We start from the raw sequence: 18,865 nt of genomic DNA, 5'->3' as shown, positions 1-18,865 counted from the left end.
CACAATGTGCAGACTGTGGTGGCCTCAAACTCCTGATATTATCACTTCGGTCTCTCTCTCTTTTTTTTTTTTTTTTTTTTTTTCTGGAGCTGGGGACTGAACCCAGGGCCTTGCGCTTGTTAGGCAAGCACTCTACCGCTGAGCTAAATCCCCAACCGGCACTTCGGTCTCTCAAATGCTGGGGTCACCACCATCCTCCTTAGAGTGAGACTGTGCCCCAGTATCAGGAATAGGCAGCATCATTGGCTGTGAACAGGGATGTTTCCTTGTTGTGTAAATTTTTTCTGGCATTTTCCATATTGAATAAGGCTAGAATTGTAGCTGGAAAGTGGTTTAAAATGAGCAGAGAGACAGAGAGACAGCTCAGGGATTAACAGCAGTGGCTGCTATTCCAGAGGACTCGGTCCGATTTCCCTTCCCAGAACCCAAAGGACAGTCTGTAACTCCAGTCCTAGGGGATCCCACCCCCTCTTCTGGCTTCCTCAGGCATCAGGCACACACCTGGTTTACACACACACACACACAGACACACACATGCACACACACGTACACACACACCCCCACACACGCACACACACGTACACACATAGGCAACACATCTGCACACATTAAATACTTTTTTTTTTTTGAATGAAGAGATGGCTCAGTCAGCAAGCCTGATGACCCAGGAGCATGGGGCCCCGGGTTCGAATCCTCTGAAGCAGGTGAAGCCAGGCATGAGGCATGCACAAACCTCAGCAGACCAACTGGTGAAGTGGGCAGACACATGGGGTCACTGGCCGGCCGGCCTGAACTAGTTGCTTGGAAGCTCCAAGACAGTGAGTTGCATCTCAAGTAAGAAAACAAAACAACTAAGGTTGTCCTCTGGCCTCTACACAAACACACTCCAACACACACACACACACACACACACACACACACACACACGCACACGCACACGCACACGCACACGCACACGCACACGCACACGCAAGTGATCAGTGGCTCCCAGGGGCTGTTTCCTGCCTTTAAACCCTGAGACCTGAGGTCAGGGAAGGGACACCTGGCATTTGCAGACTCCGTGGGACACCCCAAATCTCATAGAAGCCTAAGCCAGCAGGAGCAGGGCCTGCTGCAGGGCCTTCCTGCTCCTGGGTCCTGCCTTGGTGACAGTCCATTCTGGATTATGCCACTGTCCCAAGAGTCACTTGTGCTGGCTGCGTATGACACTGGGGCTGGATAGGAGGGAAGAAAGTCACTGGCATGGGGTCCCACATCACGAAGCCACCTTGTCCTTCTGTCCAGCTTCCTCTCCCCTCGCCACTCTGGATCTAGCTCTGATAGTTCCACGGAACGCCCACACTCAGGGCTGGGGAGGCCGGGAACAAGAGCTCAGGCTGTGTGAGCCCGAGTATTTGAGCTGGGATTCTCTTACTATAGCCATAGCCTGTAATCCCAGTACTGTGGAGGGTAGACACAAGATCAGTGGGGCTTGCTTTGCTGGTGGGAGGTGAGGATTCCCACATTACTAAGCTAGGAGGTGCAAGAAAGCCCACGTTCCTGGGCAGGTGAGAATGGCTGGCCACTCTGGTCCTACACAGTGTGACTGGCTTGTTTGAGTGGGGTGGAGTTTCCCCCATCACTGGCTTGGAGGCATAGGTGGGCTGGGCTGCTGGCCAGTCAGGTTAATGAATTGACAACTGCCTAAGTGTTTGGGGCTGGAGGGGACTGGTGATACACATGGAGAACAGTTCAGCCACGAGGGGGCTCAAGCAAGCTGTCTCCATGGACCACAGCCCCCCTACCAGTGCCATCAGCAGCTAAACCCACAACTTGATGCTTGATTCCATGAGGCCACTGGCCGCAACTCACTGGCTGGTGAAGGCCACATGTTTGTCTTCAGGTGGCCTTCAGAAGAGCATGGGCAGGCCAGAGAGGTAGGGCCACTCCTTAGACCCTTGCTTGGTGGATGCAAGTGAGCCTGGGGTTGTTCTCACGTGCTCCCCCTGTAGCTATGGAACCCCTGAGACACCGGAAGGGGGAGGGGGAGGTGAACCACATCGCCCCAGGTTCCCACCTGCATAGAAGCTTAGAATGAAACTTATTGGAACACAGGGTCTTTACAGATGTAATTAAAATCAAGATGAGATTATCCTAGGTTGAACGGCTCCTACGTCTAAGGAGAGTGTCCCTCAAGAGTGTCCCTCAGGAAGCCAGGAATAACACAGTCCCCAGGATCAGGAAGAGGCAGGGGACTGTGGACGCAGCAGGGTTATGCCAACACTCGGTCCTGGCCTTCCAGAATGATTAGCGTGTAGATTATTATTGTCCCAGGGTCCCTGGGTTGCAGTTGCTCTTCAGAGGACATTACAGCACACAGGGTCCCTGAGCATGTAACTAGCTGGCTCAGCCAGCCGCCCGGGATCACACATGGCTTAGTTCTCTTGGAATAACATAATTGTCAATGGCCAGTTATCAGTTCATAATAGAATTCAGATTTGTGTTTATGTCATATGTGTGTCTGCCACATATGGGCATGTACCATCAGAGGCCAGAAGAGGGCGACAGATGTCCCAGGAGCCAGGCGACAGGCAGTGGGTGCTGTTACCTAAACTCTCGTCTTCGAAGAGTAGCACACACTTTTTACCACAGAGCTGCTGACTCCCCAAGTTTGAACTCGGGGTCTCACATAGCCCTACAGTGTCCTTCCAGTGGGAGCCTCCACACACACGTTGACGGACCAGACAGGTCCTGCTTAAGAGAACTCACTGGGGCTCCAGGATGAGCCAGTTTGTATTTGAAACATTTATTTCAGGAAATACATTTCAACACTTTGTTATTTATACAAAAAAAGAGACTTTTCCACCCCCCACCAGGAAGCCCCCAGCAAAGGGCCACGTGGAATGGCCTGGTGAGACGAACAGTTTCAATACCTGGTTACAGAGGCACAAAGTCATCCTGATGACACCGGTCACTGATAAATCCCCAGGGACACTGGGATCAGAGAAGACCGGGGTGCCCTGGGTCCAGCGTGCTGGAGATTTCCTTCAAAGTCCTGATTTTGGCAAAAGAACTTGGCAAGCTAGCAAGCGAACTGTTCGGCCGTAGAGCGTGACGAGGGAGGGGCCTTCCACGCTTGGGTGGGTGAGTAGGCGCCCAACGCAGGGAACAATGCTCTCCTCACATCTGTCTGCACACCTACCCCTCCCACTACACTTCTAGGCTGCAGAGAGCTAGCCCGGGGTCTGTAGAGGCACCTTCCCCAAGCGGGTCCGACCTAACTAACCTCACCAAACTCCTCCCCAGAGGCAATCAAGCATGGTAGGCAGGCAGGAAGGACATGGCTTTGGTCAGCTGTGCATGGCTGGTCCCTAATGGTTCCCTCTGAGAGAAGATGAGTGAGCCCGACTATCCCTCTCTGACCCCCTCATCTCTCCCTCTTTGCAGGTATTCTTGATGGGTTCTGGGGCACAGGGGTCTAGGCTCGTGTAGATAACAAAATGGTCAGGTTTCTGGCTCCCACCCAGTACAGTCACTGGATCAAGGCTTGAGGGTGGGGTGTGTAGGGTGGGGCAACGGAGCGCCAATGTAACCAGAGCATCTTGGGCCAAACTGAGGACCAGACAGAAACGAGGCACCTGGGCAGGAGAGCTCCCATGCACCCTTGTGCTTTCCTTCCACAGCTTTCCTCCCTCAGGAGGTTTCCTCCCTCATGGCTTCCACAAATCTTCTTGCTTTGACCTTCCTAATATTGGGAGCGGGGCTGGGATGCCTTTTTCATGCTCCGTCTCTTTTAATTAAAGCCCAGTGTAGTAGCGCTATCTACAGCACAGGGGAGAGAGAATCGAAGGGTGAGGGAGAAAAGACATTTCCCCCTCTCCAGCACGTCCCTGCTTTTCACCCAAAGGGACATTTGGGAAGAGGCGACTAGTTCTTATGGGTCAAGGCACTTTCTGCTCTGGGACAAGTTCGAGGGACATGGTTGTCACTTTGTCTAAGTGATTGGCAACTTTGGCTGTGACGTCTCTAGTTCCCTTGAGGGGCAGGCAGCTGAGGGTGCTGTGAGCAATGCCTCCTGGAGGGGTACGTGGGGAACCAGGACTACCTGGCCAGCCCCATCCTCCTCTGGTACAGCCTCTAACCTGCTTGAGGCTGGCCATGGGGTCTTGTGGCTTAATGGGCTTCTCTGCACGTCCTAGGACCTGGCCCCCACAGGATTCAGCTAAGAACTCAGAGCGGGCACGGACACATAGCTCTTCTAACTCCTCAGGGGCTGAGCCAGGTCGAGCCTTCACAACTTGGGGAGGAAGTAGAGCACAGGGGCAAGCCCAGGCTGTAGCCCCGCCCACCCTGATGCTGCAGCCAATAAGAACACACTTGGGAGGTAAACCCTCTCTTGTTACCTGGCAAAGTGTGGAAAGAGATGGAGGCAGGTGACAAATGGAGATAATTATATAAAATAAGACAGGGTAGGTGGGTGGGCCAGGGATGATGAAAAGATCTGGGGGTGGGGTCCAGGGGCGGGACGCATCTACATCTCCTGGGTTTCCGGCTCCTTCTCGATCCCGTTGGCCATGGCACTGTTGCCCTCGTTGAGGCGTTTCACACGGTAGGCTTCGAAGTGGATGTTGCTGGTGATGTCTTTGATGTTCTGCATGTGCGTCCTGCAGGAGACACGGCCAGCATGGGGGTGACCACTTAGCCTGTCTGGGATGACAATTACCTGTCCCTCCTGGCCCTTAGAGCCAGCCCGCGGGCTCTTTGTACACACCCAGCAGAACCAGGCAGGGTTCCCTGGCTCTCTGGTGACTCCAGACCCTCTGTAGCCTCACATGCTAACCTGTACCCCTTTTTCTTGTGTCCATCCTGGCTAGTCCGGGGCCTGCACAAGGATAGAGGTCTGGGCACTAAATATACAAAGAAGGTCCCAAGGCCCCCACCAGTGGGCAGGACGTGGGTACTCATGCTCCAAGACAGAAATTCAGGCTGTGGCCAGTAGGAGGCAGCAGGTGACCATGGTCTCCAGAGCTGTCCATCCCTAAACTGACTTTTTTTTAAGTTTCTTTTTGCAGGTGGGAGCCAGGACCTTAAGCCTGCCAGGCAAGCTCTACCACTGGCCCACACTGCAGACCTCCCCTTCTCTTGTGATGAGCTTTATTCTCCAAAGCCCCACTCCAGGCCCTCAGATACTCTTGCCTGGCATATCTTTATATATATAAATAAAAAAAAATTTTTAAAAAGATTTGTTTATTTTATGTATGTAAGTATGTGAGTAGCTATCTTCAGACACACCAGAGGATATCAGATCTCATTACAGATGGCTGTGAGATACCATGTGATTGCTGGAATTTGAACTCAGGACCTCTGGAAGAACAGTCAGTGCTCTTAACTACTGATCCATCTCTCCAGTCCATTTACTAACATATATTAATTATACAAAGTAGTAAGTTTCATTATGAAAATTTTCCTTTCGTTTGTTTGTTTGGTCTGAGACACAGTCCGGGCTGTGCTGTGTGGACAGTAGCCATATCTGAATGTTGTAGGTTTAGCCCACAGGGGACTGAAATGGCTCCCCTCTCATCGTGGTGACCTCATAAGGTTAGAAAAGAATCCTCATTTCTTCATCCACTCTTGGGTTCTTGTTAGCTTCTTTTCAGCTTTGTTCCCAAGGACAGGGCTGACAACAGGCAGCCAGGGTGGGGCCCCTGCCCACCCATCTATCACCACCAACCCCCAGAGCTGGTCCTCCCAAGGGGCCTTCAGAACTGACGGCTGGCAACTCACCTGATAAGGAGATCCCGCAGGTAGGCAAATTCACAGTGAGTGGTATTCTCAACTAAGGAAAAGATAAGGAGGGATACTCAGTGTCTTGTGGGGAGGCAGCCCCGCCTCTCCTACCCAGTAAAGCCAACAGCTCCAGAAAGCCCCGCCCACTGGGCAGGATGATTGACAGCTAGTGGGCTGGTTTCGGAGTCACTAGGGAGACACACCTCTAGTGGGTCAATGAGGGTGCATCCTGAGAGGTTCAGTTGTGGGAAGACCCACCCCAAATGGCAGCATCAACCAGTGGGCTGAGTTTCCCCAGCTGAATTAAAAAGAAAGAGAGCTGAGTCCCAGCATTGATTTATCTGCTTCCTGACTGCGGATACACCGCGATCGACAGTCTCGTCATGCCGCCATGACTCCCCGGCATAATGGACTGCACCCCGGAACTGTGAGCCTAAATAAACTCCTTGTTCCTTGTATTCTGGGCTGGGGTGTAATCTGTTGGCTTCTCTGACCCAGTTTCGTAATAAAACGAACAAATGACTCAGGAGATGACGGCATTTGCCACCAAACTCAATGACCACAGTTTGATTCCCAGAACCACATGGTGGAAAAAGAGAGCCAACTCTTGCAAGCTGTCATCTTACTACCACATGCGTGTTTTGGCATGTACATACCCTCCCCCCCCCAATAAAATAAGTAAGTTAAGATACAGATGCAAAGAGAAATTTGAACGGGAGAACGGCATGGCTCGGACCTTAAGGGCACAAAAGACTAAATGAGTCAACAATTCAATCTGACTTTATGAGGCTTCTGAGGAACAAATGGACACTTGGGATGGTGTGTACCAAGAAGGATTAGGAGTAGGCACAGTTGGACGTGACCTGGTCAGTAATGAAGTCACGGGGTCCCTGATAGGAATTTAACCACGTTCTGGAAAGTTCCCAGGGACGCTGGATGTGGGAATGACCACCAGGGGGAGCTCCCAGAGGCTGCCTGGATCCTCAGCAAGGAACAGTAATCTAACCTGGCTAATTTCTGGACCAGTCTTCACTGAGTGAGTGCAGTACCCAAGTTGGCCATCAGAGGTCAGAAGAGACACGTCAGTATCCAATGCCATGCATAGAGTCCTAGCAGGGCTTTTACCCCAAACTTTGCTCCCCGAACCCTGCCTTGCATATTTGTGCAAAAAATGAAGAAGACATCAGAGACTGGAAGGAACAGACTGAGAGGAACCAAGCTGAGAAAAAGCTTTTGAGAGAATACCTTCAGAGCAGCCCCTAGAGTCACCTCTGGGGTCAACGTCTGACATGGAGGGGAGGAAACCAGAGAGGCACTGAAAATACCCAAAGCAGACTTAGAGACTCTCTCCATGACACCCCACCTGGCAGACCCACAAGGAGGCACCGTAGGGAACAGGAGGGGCTGGAAGGGAAGACAGGTCCTCTTCAGTGGCCACCTCAGAAAGACCAGGCAACAATTCCTAACTCTGGGGGCTCCAGTGCAGCTCGGGGATCTCCAGTGCAAGGCTGAATGTGGAGCCCCAGACTGCCTCCCAATACGGAGCCCTGGCTGTTCGTTCGTTCGTTCATTCATTCATTCATTCATTCATTCATTCATTCATTGCTTTCCCTCCCTCACTCTTTCTTCTTAGACAGTGTCTCAGGCTGGCCCCAAGCTCACTGTAGGGAGGGTTGAATTGAGTCCCTGACCCTCCTGGCTCCACATCTCAAAGACTAAGATCACAGATTGGGACCAGCAAACCTGGTTATTGTGGTACAGAGTGTGGAACTCAGTTAATTCGAGGCAAGCACCTGACCAATGGGACCTAGCCCAGGAACTCAGTGGTTCTTGACCTATGGGTCGTGACCTCTTCACAGGGGTCACACATCCGATAGCCTGTCTATCAGATGTTTACAATTTATAACAGCTACAAAATTACAGTTATGGAGTAGCAATGAAAATGATTTTATGGTTGGGGGTCACCACAGCATGAGGAACTGTATTAAAAGGGTCGTAGCATTAGAAAGGTTGAGTTAGCATTGGGCTAACTCCTCTCAGCAAGGATGAGCGAGGGGAGCCTGGGAGCTGAAAGGTTAAGCGATAATTCACTATGAGGCAGGGAGTCCTGATTGGAGGCCTCTATGCTCAGAGCCAGGAAGCACCAATCAGACCAGATTCTCAGAGTAACTGTTCCTCAGAGTTCCAGCAGGCCTGGTGTGGTGTGACACCTACCGTCCCAGTGACTGGGAGGCTGAGGCAGGAGGACTTGATCATCCTGGGCTACAACCTGTTTTGCCTAGCCCTTCAGATGCCTAGACCACGCCTGCACCTATGAAGGGTACAGACTGGAGCCCTAGAGAATTGGGGTGCACCCCCAACTCAAAGCCTCAACTTTCTGCTCCTCGGTGGGGCCTTTTGACCACACTGGTCACAAGGAACAACGTGGGTTTTCACCTTCCAGACAGCTCTGCTCTTTCCCATACTCTATTCTAAGAGGGTCAAAGAGCAGAAAGAAGAGAAGGGGAAAGCCCTGAAACCATCCCACCTGGGGTGCTGGACCCCAGGAAAGCCCAGAGCCCCAGCCCTCAGTACATGGGACAAAGTAACAAAGTCTGACAATGCCATTAGGTTCAAGGACCCTGGTGCACTTGAGGTGCACCCTACAGCCAGCGTCCTTACAAGAAGGGAAGGAACAGGGACCCACAGTGCAATGGGTGAGGGCCCAGGCTGAACCACAGCTTCAATACTGTGCACAGGACAGCAGCCAGTACCTTCAATGGTGCCCCACTTGGTCTTCCTTCCCAGAATCCTCTTGCCATTGACTTGATACTCATGGTCGCTGCCCACCACGGCAAATGGGATCATCTCCTGGAAGAGGGGCAGGAGAGTTAGTCACGTGCGATCGGCAGGGCCAGGGCCACCCTAGAACTGGGGCCCGGAAAACTGCAGGCCTTGCCCTCAGAGGACCCAGAGTGGACATACAGGCTCCTGTCTGTCTGCCCACCGCCCCTGACCTCCTGGCACCAGATTGACCCACTGACCCGAAACTTCTCGTTCACCAGTCGGTCCTCTGCGTCCTCATCAAACTCCTTCTGGGGGTACACGTCAATACCGTTGGACAGCAGGTCTGAGGTGATCTGGAAGGTATGGGGTGAAGCAGGCAGTCAGCCATCAGGTGCTTGAGCCATGAACCCCTACACTGGCAGGCTCTGAGCAGCCCCACCCTGAGAATGTCGAATCGATCTAAAGATCCTTTTTACTGTTATTTTATGTTTACAAGTGTTCCGCCTGCACGCATGCACGTGTACCTCATGCATGCCAAGTGCCCACAGAGGCCAGGGGAAGGCATATTGAGTTCCCTTGGAACTGGCTGTGAACTGCCATGTGGGTGCTGGGAACTGAACCCTGGTCCTCTGCAAGAGAAAGTGCTCTCAACCCCTAAGCTGTCTCTGCAGCCCCACTCCCACCCTTTTCGGAAACAAAGTCTGGCTAGGGATTTAGCTCAGTGGTAGAGCGCTTACCTAGGAAGCGCAAGGCCCTGGGTTCGGTCCCCAGCTCCGGAAAAAAAAAAAAAAAAAAAACAAACCTTGCCTCAAAAACAAAACCAGCAAACGGAAACAAAGTCTGTAGCTCAGGCTAGCCCCAAACTGGCTACATAAAAAAGAATGACTTTGGATTCCTGATCCTCCTAATGCTGGTGCTATAGGCTATCATGCCCAGTTCCGTGTGGTGCTGAGGGTAGAACCCTGAGCCTTCTCTACAGTAGGAGAGCACTGTTACTACCTGAGTTCCACCCAGCCCAGGATCACCAGCTCTGAAGCCTCTTAGAAGCACTCACCAGGCCCAAGGGGCCCTGCAGCCACTCTCCTGAGTGCTTCCTGTGAGCTCTGAGTCTCTCTGTATTTCCTGTGCAGCACATCACTAACCCCCCCACCCCAAAAATAAAAAACAACTCAAGCTTGCTGAGCCCACTTTCCAAAAACCCTCTGAGGGCAAGCATGGTAGCCCAGGGTGTACCTGCTGCTGAAACTCTCCTCAGTTTGATGGCTGACGACCCAGTGGCTGTCGATAGAGGACATCCCAGGGGATAGCTAATATGTCTTTATCTGTTTACATAGGTCCAGGCTCTCATACACTGGGGAGCCTCCTGGTCTCTTTTCCAGCAGATGTGTGTGCCCTCTGACTACCCTTCCCTATGCATGCTGGGAAAATCCCCAACACAGAGACTGGGAAGGAAACCCTGGCAACCTCTGGAATTGGATCCGGGGCCTCTCTTACAACCCCAGGCTGGGAAGTTCTGAAGTAGCCTTGCACAGAAGAGGCCCAGGACGTGTCCTACTGCAGATGCCTGCAGGCACAGCCCTACCTATCATCCACACAGCAGTGGCCTGGATCACAGCAGAGGAGGAGGAAGCCACTGAGGTGGACTGCCAGGCAGACTTGATCTACTCTCTCCCAAACCCCACTGAGACGGCTGGAAACGGGGGAGCCCCTGCAGCCACAAAGGCTGGGGGCTCCCCCAAAGCTGGACACATGCTGTGAAGGGCTGAAAGAGACTCTCCTGTCATCTACCCCCAGAAATGGACAGGCCCCTGTCAAGCCTATGCAGCCCTTGACGGGGAGGGGCTGGGTAGAGGCTGTGAAACCTACCCGCTGTTTGAAGTAGACCCTCTCCTCCAGGGTCAGCGTGTCAGCCTTGGCAATGACGGGGACTATGTTCACCACCTTGCTTAGGCGCTTCATGAACTCAATGTCCAGGGGCCTGAGTCTGAAAGGGAACAGGGTAAGAGACTCAGCTTAGGTGTCACCTACCTCAGGAGTCACCGTGGGGGCCATGTTGGTAGAGGGGTAAGGCTGGGCCTTAGAAGGGTGCAGGGTGAACATTTCCTCTACAGAGGGAGCTGAGGGTGGGAAGACAGAGTAAAGCTGGCTCTAAGCTCCTTCATCTACAAGATCTTCAGAGCCCAACCTTTGGGGGACACTGTCCACCCAAAGTCCACTTGGCCCACTCAAATCATTGCCATGCCTTGGGGCTTTTGATGTCAGGGAACAGGAGAAATGGGGGACAGTGTCCAGAAGCTCTAGGCCCTGGCCGTTCCCAGGTGAGCCTGGCTCCAGAGACCCAGGGTCTGATACAGGGAAGGGCAGAGGCTCGCAGAACCCCTGAGCCTGGGTGCCATTTTCTCACTGGAATGGTGTATTCTCTACAGCACTACTGTCAGGCCCAGACAGCCTGCGGGAAATGAAGCTACAGGCAGATGTCGAGCAAAGATGGCCAGGAGCCACTACTGTCCCCCTGGGAATGAGAGGCCAGAGGGAGAAACCAGGCGAGGTGCCCAGCTAGGGCCCTAGTCCATAGGGTCGCCACTGGAGAAACAAACGCCTCTGGCTCTCCCCGATGGAGCCATTTCAGTCTGGCTCCTGCTGTCAGCCTTGGACTTGCCCTAGGCTGTTCTCGGAACAGTTGCAGAACCTCAAATGAGCCAGCCCCAGTGAGGCCCACCGCACTCTCTGCCATGAACAGGTCTTGTGGGCCCCACAGGAGACGGTCACTATGGGCAAGCCCAGACACCTATATTTGGATTTTTCCAACCAGACCCCAGTGAGACTTATGCCCTCTAGGCAGAGTGCAAGAGGCAAAGGACCTTTGAAGCCCAGGCTCTCATACCCAGGAATGAGCCGGGAACAGCCTGGGGTGTACAGACTCCAGCAGCTGTGTCCAGGAGGCACCAAATCCACGAGTCCTCAACTCTCCAAACAAGCCACCCCCAGCTCCTGCTGCTCTCTGAGCCCATGACTAGACATGTACCCTTCACGGAGTCAGGACAAGCGATCAGGATCCAGCGAGGAGAGGAACAACACTTCTTAAGTACTGGGGACAGATGAGACTCACAGAGAGCCAAGAACCCTGGTCACGGAGACCATCAGTAGTCTATCTGCCCTGGGGGAGGGAGATTCCCAAAGGAACCTGGGACTCTGAAGCCTCCCAGGACAGGAAATGGAGGAAAGTTTTCGAGCTTGAGTGTGTGTTAGCACACACAGACACACACACACACAGACACAATACAGACATACACCCACACACACACACAGACACAATACAGACACACATACACACACAGAGACACACACACATACAGACACATTATACACACACACACACACACACACACACACACACACACACACACACACACACACACACACACACAGAGCCTGAAATTCTTATTCCATATGCAGACTGCCTACCCGACTCTAGGCTATCCCAGGGCCTGCCCTGTCCTCAACTCTGTGGACAAAGGGAAAAAGGCAGAGTGGGCAGGGAGCCACCCAGCCCAGAGGTCACAGAGGATTTCTATAGGCACAGACAACCCCATAACAGCCGCTGACACAACTCTGACCCAGCGCCCCCAGCCCCCTGTCCCCAGCCCAGCGTCCAGTGTCAGGGCAGACAGAATCCTGCGTGTCTGGGAACTGGGGCTTCCCACCATGAAGTCAAAGGGCCCAGCAAGGGACCTACGAGTGGCCGGTGGCTGGGATGAAGTAGAGGCAGCAGTGGACGCGGGTGTCAGGGATGCGTTTCTTCCGGTTGATATTGACTTCCTCCTGGAGGTACTTCTCATACTGGTCATTGATAAACTTCATGATAGGCTGCCAGCTGCACAGAGATCTGGGTTAGCCCGCACCCTGGTGTCCTCTCCCAGCCATGTACTCTCAAGCCCACCCTCCCAAGCCCCCACGCCAGGCCATTCCAAGAACTGGGCTTGACACCCAACCTCCGATTTCACACGGGCATGGTTGGCTGTTGCAAAGACAAACCAGCCTTATTTCAGATTTTCTGCCCCACTCCCCGTGCTGATCTTTTCGCCTTCACCACATGGGTCCCAGGTGACCCCATTTTGATCTAGAATGTTAGACCCCAAATGCATGGCTTTAGGGTTTGAAATGATCTTATTCAGGGGTCTGGCCTCCAGTGGTACCAAGACCAACGGGGCTTTCCCCCACAAAGGAAGGTTCTCTGAGGTCACCTACCAGTTCTCATTGTTGATGTGGTCCCCGAAGCCTGGAGTGTCAATCACTGTCAACTTCATTCGGACCCCCTTCTCTTCAATATCTGCACAAACCATGACACCCCAAGTCAGAAGGGTCATCCCAAGCCCTCAGGTTGCCCGGCTGGCCTGGCATGTCCCAGAACGGGCTATAATGACAGTTGAGGTCATGCCAAGAAGCAAGTAACCTCTTCTGGGTGGTGCCAGCCATGTCTTTCAGTGCAAAGCTCAGTTGTCTGTGAGAGCTCAGTCTGGGGGGCCCATGGGAATCCAGACCACTTAGTCTCGGTGTACCCACAAGGTCATGGTGACCTCCCCACCTCTCCTTTGACCCCATGCTCTGGGAAGAGGCAGCCTCTTTGGTGCTGACCGTGAGTGATGGACTTGATTTCAATCGTCTTGGGGATACGCTCCTCCGAGATGGGTTGCACCGACTTCCGGCTGATTTTGGACTTGAAGAGGGTGTTGATTAAGGTGGACTTCCCGAGGCCACTCTGCCCTGGGGACAGAAGGAGAGGCAGGTTGGAAAGCTCTCCAAGAACACAGTTCATGGCCACATCACACAATGACCAGGGCATCCTTAGACGGCCCTGCCTGGGGTTTCACCTCCTCAGTGGAAGCCCAGGGTTGAGTTTAAACCTCAATGCGGGGCTCTAGAGCCTGGTTTAACCCAGCAGAGGTCCTTCCTGATCCTAGGAAGGCTACCCGAAGCGGGAAGGGACACCAACACTCCAGAGGTATGGGCCTAGCTACGGAGGAGGCATGACAGCTCCAAAGAGATGTGCAGGCTGCCTGGAGATCTGGGTAGATCAGACATAGAGACAGTTCCTCAGATAGCGGCCCTGCAGTCAGAAGCCTATCTGACTCTATTGGTTTGGGACATCAGCCTATGAGAGGCATTCGCCCAGACGCCACCCTGAAGAGCAAGCCCAGTCCCATTCAGAGAGTAAAAAAATGGCTGATAGGCCTGGTATGGTGGTGCTCTTAATCCCAGCACCCGACAGGCAAGATCTCTGTGAGTTCAAGGCCAGCTTGGTTACATAAGCAAGTTCTGGCCTCATCACATAGTGAAACCCAAATGAATGGATGAATTGACTTGCTCCATCCAGCCAAGAAGGTCCCCCTTCTCAGGGTCGACTGAGACGGCCACACGTGTGGCACCCAAGGGACTTCTAAGCCCGCTGCACCCAGCCCGTTTAGGTCATGCTGACTAGCCATCTACCATGTGTGACTTCTAACTGTCCAAGGTCACAGGAGGAGGGTGACTACTACACCCCACTTCCTGAGTGGTCAGCATGGCTGGGGCTGCAGGGAGCCTCCAGCCAGGTCTCAGGCATCAGGCCTGGAGGCCTGTGTCATTGGTCACAGAAGGTTTATGCCACTCAGGGTTTTCTCACACAGGGAGCAACCCTTCTGTGGAGTCGCTGGTGGGTGTAGTCCTCATCCCAGCACTTGTACCATATCCGGCATGTCTCGCCGGTTGTCCTTCTGATGAGAGCTGTCCCCCCATCACGCCCACGTGGGGAAGAGAGTCTGAGAGTTACTTGGGTGTTGGGGCTGAGGCTGGTCCCCCGAATGGCCTGGAGGGCCTGTACCACTCACCAACCACCATGATGTTGAACTCGAAGCCCTGTTTCATAGCCTTCCTGCGCATCTGCTCCAGGATGGAGTCGATCCCCACATAGCCAAAGTCCACGGGGGCCTTCTCATTCCTCGACACGGGCGCTTGCTTGAGCATGGCATCTCTAGGGTTGTCAGCCATGTCGCCAACACAGCTGGGAGCCACCTCGGAGTCTGGGGAGGGAGAAGCAGAGGCGTGAGAATGGGGTCTGCAGCCAGCACACCCTCAGATGGGAAACCAGGCCTGCAGAGAAACTCCTGCAGAGTATCTCAGAACTGAAATCCCCTGTACGGCAGCATTCAACTGGTCCACACCACTCAGCCACCTGCCTCTCGGGGCCGTCTCTGCCAGCTCTGCCAACCAGGGGTCCCCTGGTTCTGGGTAGGTTTGTTCCATATTCTCTTAGCTCCACGTCCTGAGGCACACCCTTCACCTTCACTCAGAGCTTACAGTAACCGTAGCGCTCAGGGCCCTTCACGGTCCAACAGACGACCACAAGCAGCTCACAGGGGAGGGGCGATCTGATTTCTATCTGCCTCTTCCAGACATGACCCATCCCCACTGGGAACATCCCTACGACCAGGCGCTCCACCCATCCAGTCCCGAGGCAGGATAGGCAGGAAAACAGGCTACGGTGGAGAGACAGTAAGTTCCCCTTACCCTCAGGCAAAGGCCAGATTTGGTGTGTCGGTCTAGGCTAGGGGTTAAACTTGATAACTTCAGTTTCCTTCAGTAGGTCAGAGTTAAAGCCTTCTGGGGCTCTGAGTGCATAGTCAGAGCCCAGGCCAGGCGGATGATTCAGACGGAGACCCTAGGTGATGCTACCCTGCATGAGTGTGAAAGGTTGGTTTCACCCCAGTCTGGTTGAACACGATGCTTACAGTATACCTAACTGCCATGCTGAGACGGCCCCGTCAGGGCGGCTCTGAAACCCAGGTGGCCGTGGGGTGGTTGAGGGAGAGCTGATACGTCATTGTTGAAAAGCCTCACAGACACCACCTCTTTCAACCTCTATGGAAAATGTCAGCAGTCTCACCTTATGACCCCCAGCCCAGCCCCCACAAACACAGCCAACACAGAGGGGTCACCAGCTGCTCCTGAGTTTCCTCCCCTGATTTCTGTTCTACATCCACAGAAGGATCCCCAGCTCTGTCCCCACGCACACAAACGGCAAACGAGGCTCAATGAAGAGAGGAAGGGAACCAACCAAAAGTGTTGGGAGGTGTCCTCCCAAGTGAGCAGGGGCAGGAAGCAGCAAAAAGATGGGTCTGGACCACAGGGACTTCTGCAGGCTTTGGTTAAGCTGTCTCTCCACTTCCGGGCAAAACACTGAACTCAGGCTGACTTGTCCCAGACATCCTCAGCTCACTTGACCCTGACCATTCCTGGCCTTACGGCTTTTCTCTCCATGTTATTGGCATGTCCAGCGAGAGCAAAGCTGGACACCACACTTCCTCTCAGCATCTTCTCTGGGCTTGAGAGCAGGATGGACAGGAGAAATGGCTGGCAAAGCCAGCTTCAGGAAGGAGTTTTGTGAGGGTCACCCCCACAGGCAGCTGCAGTACTGGTCAGTCACTTCCTGTTTCTCTGCACCCTACAGGGTGCAGGCACCTCTATTTCCCGGCACAGGGGGAGCAATTAAACAAGAGAATGCTTGTAAACACACCAGGAGCTGCCAGGGGGTTCATGTACCCCCAAACAATGACACAGACAGGTCCTAAGGGCCGGTGCCTCCCATCAGGAGCATCCCCAACCCAAGTTAGTCCTCTCCACACGGCTTCAAGCGTGTCTGTCAGCTCTCGGTTCAGAAATACTCTCCTGGGTTTTCTAGCGTCTTTAAATAAACAAAGACCTTGTAACATCTGGCCCTAGAACCTGTGGCTTTGGGGCCCACTTCCTGGAGAATGACATGGGGCCCTGCCTTGCCGTGCAGTGGTTTGGGCCTTGCTCACGTGACCGAAAATTGCTTCCATCTGTTTATGAGTCTGAGCTCCACTTTACCCTGCCCCCACCTCTCTGCTCAACAGTGAAAGGAGGCAGGGCTGTCCCCCAACTCTCCCTAGTCGCCCCCCCCCCAGTCAAGGAAGGCATGCCTCAGCCCCAGGTGGCCCTTCTACATGTATTAAGGTTCACAGCAGAAACCCAAACCAAACCAAACATCCAGCCTGCCAGAGGCCTGCTCGAGAAATAATAAGAACACAGTAGAGCCCCATCCTTTCCAGGGGCTATGGATGTTTCTGGCATACCCCTGTGACCCTTCCTACTGGGAGAGCCTCCCTATCCGTCTGCCTGCCTGGTTGGGATGGTAGACCTTCTACCCAGAGAACTGGAGCTCCAGGAGTGACCAAAGGCCTTCCCAGAACCCACTGTGTTGTCACCTGTGCCAACAGAGGCATCCTAGGTCTGCACACACCAAGGCTACAGCTACAGGTCACTTCCACCTTTAAACGGTGTGGTAAATTTAACCTTCTTAGAGATTTCTGAGGCGCTCTCCACCGTCCTGCCCATCCTCCTACCAGCCCCTGGCAACCCTCACTGAGTAGGTGGGGGTTAGAGGATCTTTTGGCTTATTTCAGAATAATTGGCATCCTTAAAGCTTATCCGTGCTGTAGGATGTGCCTTTCAAAGGCTCGGTGGTATTCCTTTAATGAGACATTGGTCTTAAAAAGAAAAATCTCAACTTGCATTATTTTATTTTTTAACGATTTTTCTAAAGTTTTTTTTTTTTAATTATATGCATGTGTACCTGTGTATGTGTGTGCCTGAGTACAGATGCCCAGGGAGGCCAGAAGAGGGCATCAGAGTCCCCCTGGACCTGGAGTTACAGGCAGCTCCAAGATGCCAGAGGTGGGATTTGAACTCAGGACCTCTGGAAGAACAGCCAGTGCTCTTAACCACTGAGCCACCTCTCCAGTCTGGACAAGTAAGTCTTTTCTCCACATGCTGTCCACAGCATTTGAGTGCTTGCTTCTGCTTGGTGCTTGCTTCTGGTTGGCTGGTGTAAATACAGGGTGAGCATGGGTATGTAGGCACTCTTTTGAGCTTAGGCTAGCTCTCCCTCCCTTCCCCCTTTCCTCAGGCCCTCTCTTATATACAGTCTGGCTTCAAATTCAATGATTCCTCTGCCTCAGCTTCCTGAACACTGGGATTGCAGGCATACACCATCATGCCCAGCAAGAGCGTGCTTTCAGTGGTTTGGGACACATATCCAGATGTGAGCTGTTCTATTTTTATTTTTGAGGAACTAGCGAAGTCCACATGTGACTTCTGAGCGCTGGAGTCTGAGCTAGTTCAGGAAAGATGCATGGTAAGAATCCATTTTAGCTCACTTCTGTTTTAAATACGTACGTGTGTCTGACAAGTGTACCAGTACAAAGTGGCACTCCCACTTTGCAGAAGGGACATGAGGTCTACACACTGATTGTTTCCTGAAATATCACTGGATGGTCAGATGAACAGAGACAAGACCTTTTTTTTTTTTTTTTTTTCTTTTTTTTCGGAGCTGGGGACCGAACCCAGGGCCTTGTGCTTGCTAGGCAAGCGCTCTACCACTGAGCTAAATCCCCAACCCCCAGAGACAAGACCTTTACTGGACTCCTCACTCCTGGAACCTCTGGGACACTAGGTTTTGGACATGAGTTCTGTGTGTTCCCTGATACCTTCCCTCCTCAGCTGCCCAAGGCTGCAGCCTCCTCAGGGGCATCCTGGACTCCTAGCCCAGCAAGAAGCAGAAATGAGATACTTAAGAACGCTAACCACCAGCAAGGATGGCGACACCTGCTAGTAATGAGCTGACTGGTTTCTGGGACTCACATGGAGAGAACTGACGCTCCTGAGTCGTCCTGTGACCTCCACATGAGTACTGTGGAACAGGTACATGGGCATGACACAGACAGCCAGATACCCACCCACAGAGAGATAGAGAGAGAGACAGAGCTAAAATGTTCACAGGTACATCAATAAACAACGGTGTGGCAAGAGAATCTGAGGGAACACAATTCACCCGTAAGAAGGAAAGACATGGGGCTGGGGATTTAGCTCAGTGGTAGAGCGCTTACCTAGGAAGCACAAGGCCCTGGGTTCGGTCCCCAGCTCCGAAAAAAAAAAAGAACCAAAAGAAGGAAAGACATTACAGACAGGACAGACTACAAATGAACCTTGAAAACAACGTACTGAGCTAAGGAAACAGGAACTCCACCGTGTGACTGACATTGTGTATCAACACCATGTAACACTGTGTGATGGACACTATGTAATACTATGTAACACCCAGAAGAGGCAGAGCCACAGAGGCAGTAGAAGAAACTCTTTATCCAGCATGGAGTTTCCCTCCCATTGATAAAAATGCACTGACTTAAACAGGGGCAATGGCTACATGACATCATGAATAAGCACCCCTGGGAGTGGGCTCTTCATTTTTGATGGGGGGTAGAGGGTATGTGGCACC

The 18,865-nt window shown here is 52.8% G+C and overlaps 1 protein-coding gene across 10 annotated transcripts in view; it reads right to left on the bottom strand.

Moving 5' to 3' along the window:
• Positions 1–2,761: 2,761 nt before the first annotated feature.
• The window catches only part of Septin9 (septin 9), a 169,233-nt gene continuing 153,129 nt past the window's right edge, over positions 2,762–18,865 (bottom strand). For 7 of the 10 annotated variants that reach the window (XM_039086950.2, XM_039086949.2, XM_039086952.2 and 4 more), the window contains 9 exons: positions 14,400–14,591; positions 13,168–13,296; positions 12,781–12,862; positions 12,269–12,406; positions 10,399–10,516; positions 8,790–8,885; positions 8,520–8,616; positions 5,764–5,815; positions 2,770–4,643 (listed from right to left, as the gene is read on the bottom strand). In XM_039086950.2, the coding sequence (XP_038942878.1) occupies positions 4,511–4,643; positions 5,764–5,815; positions 8,520–8,616; positions 8,790–8,885; positions 10,399–10,516; positions 12,269–12,406; positions 12,781–12,862; positions 13,168–13,296; positions 14,400–14,591 (1,037 nt within the window). In that variant the 3' untranslated portion in view covers positions 2,770–4,510. 10 annotated transcript variants of the gene reach the window in all.

This window comes from Rattus norvegicus, chromosome 10 (genome assembly GCF_036323735.1).
Source record: "Rattus norvegicus strain BN/NHsdMcwi chromosome 10, GRCr8, whole genome shotgun sequence".
Classification (NCBI taxonomy): domain Eukaryota; kingdom Metazoa; phylum Chordata; class Mammalia; order Rodentia; family Muridae; genus Rattus; species Rattus norvegicus.
Note: the sequence above shows the minus strand (reverse complement) of the source record. Positions and strands in the feature narration are given on the sequence as shown.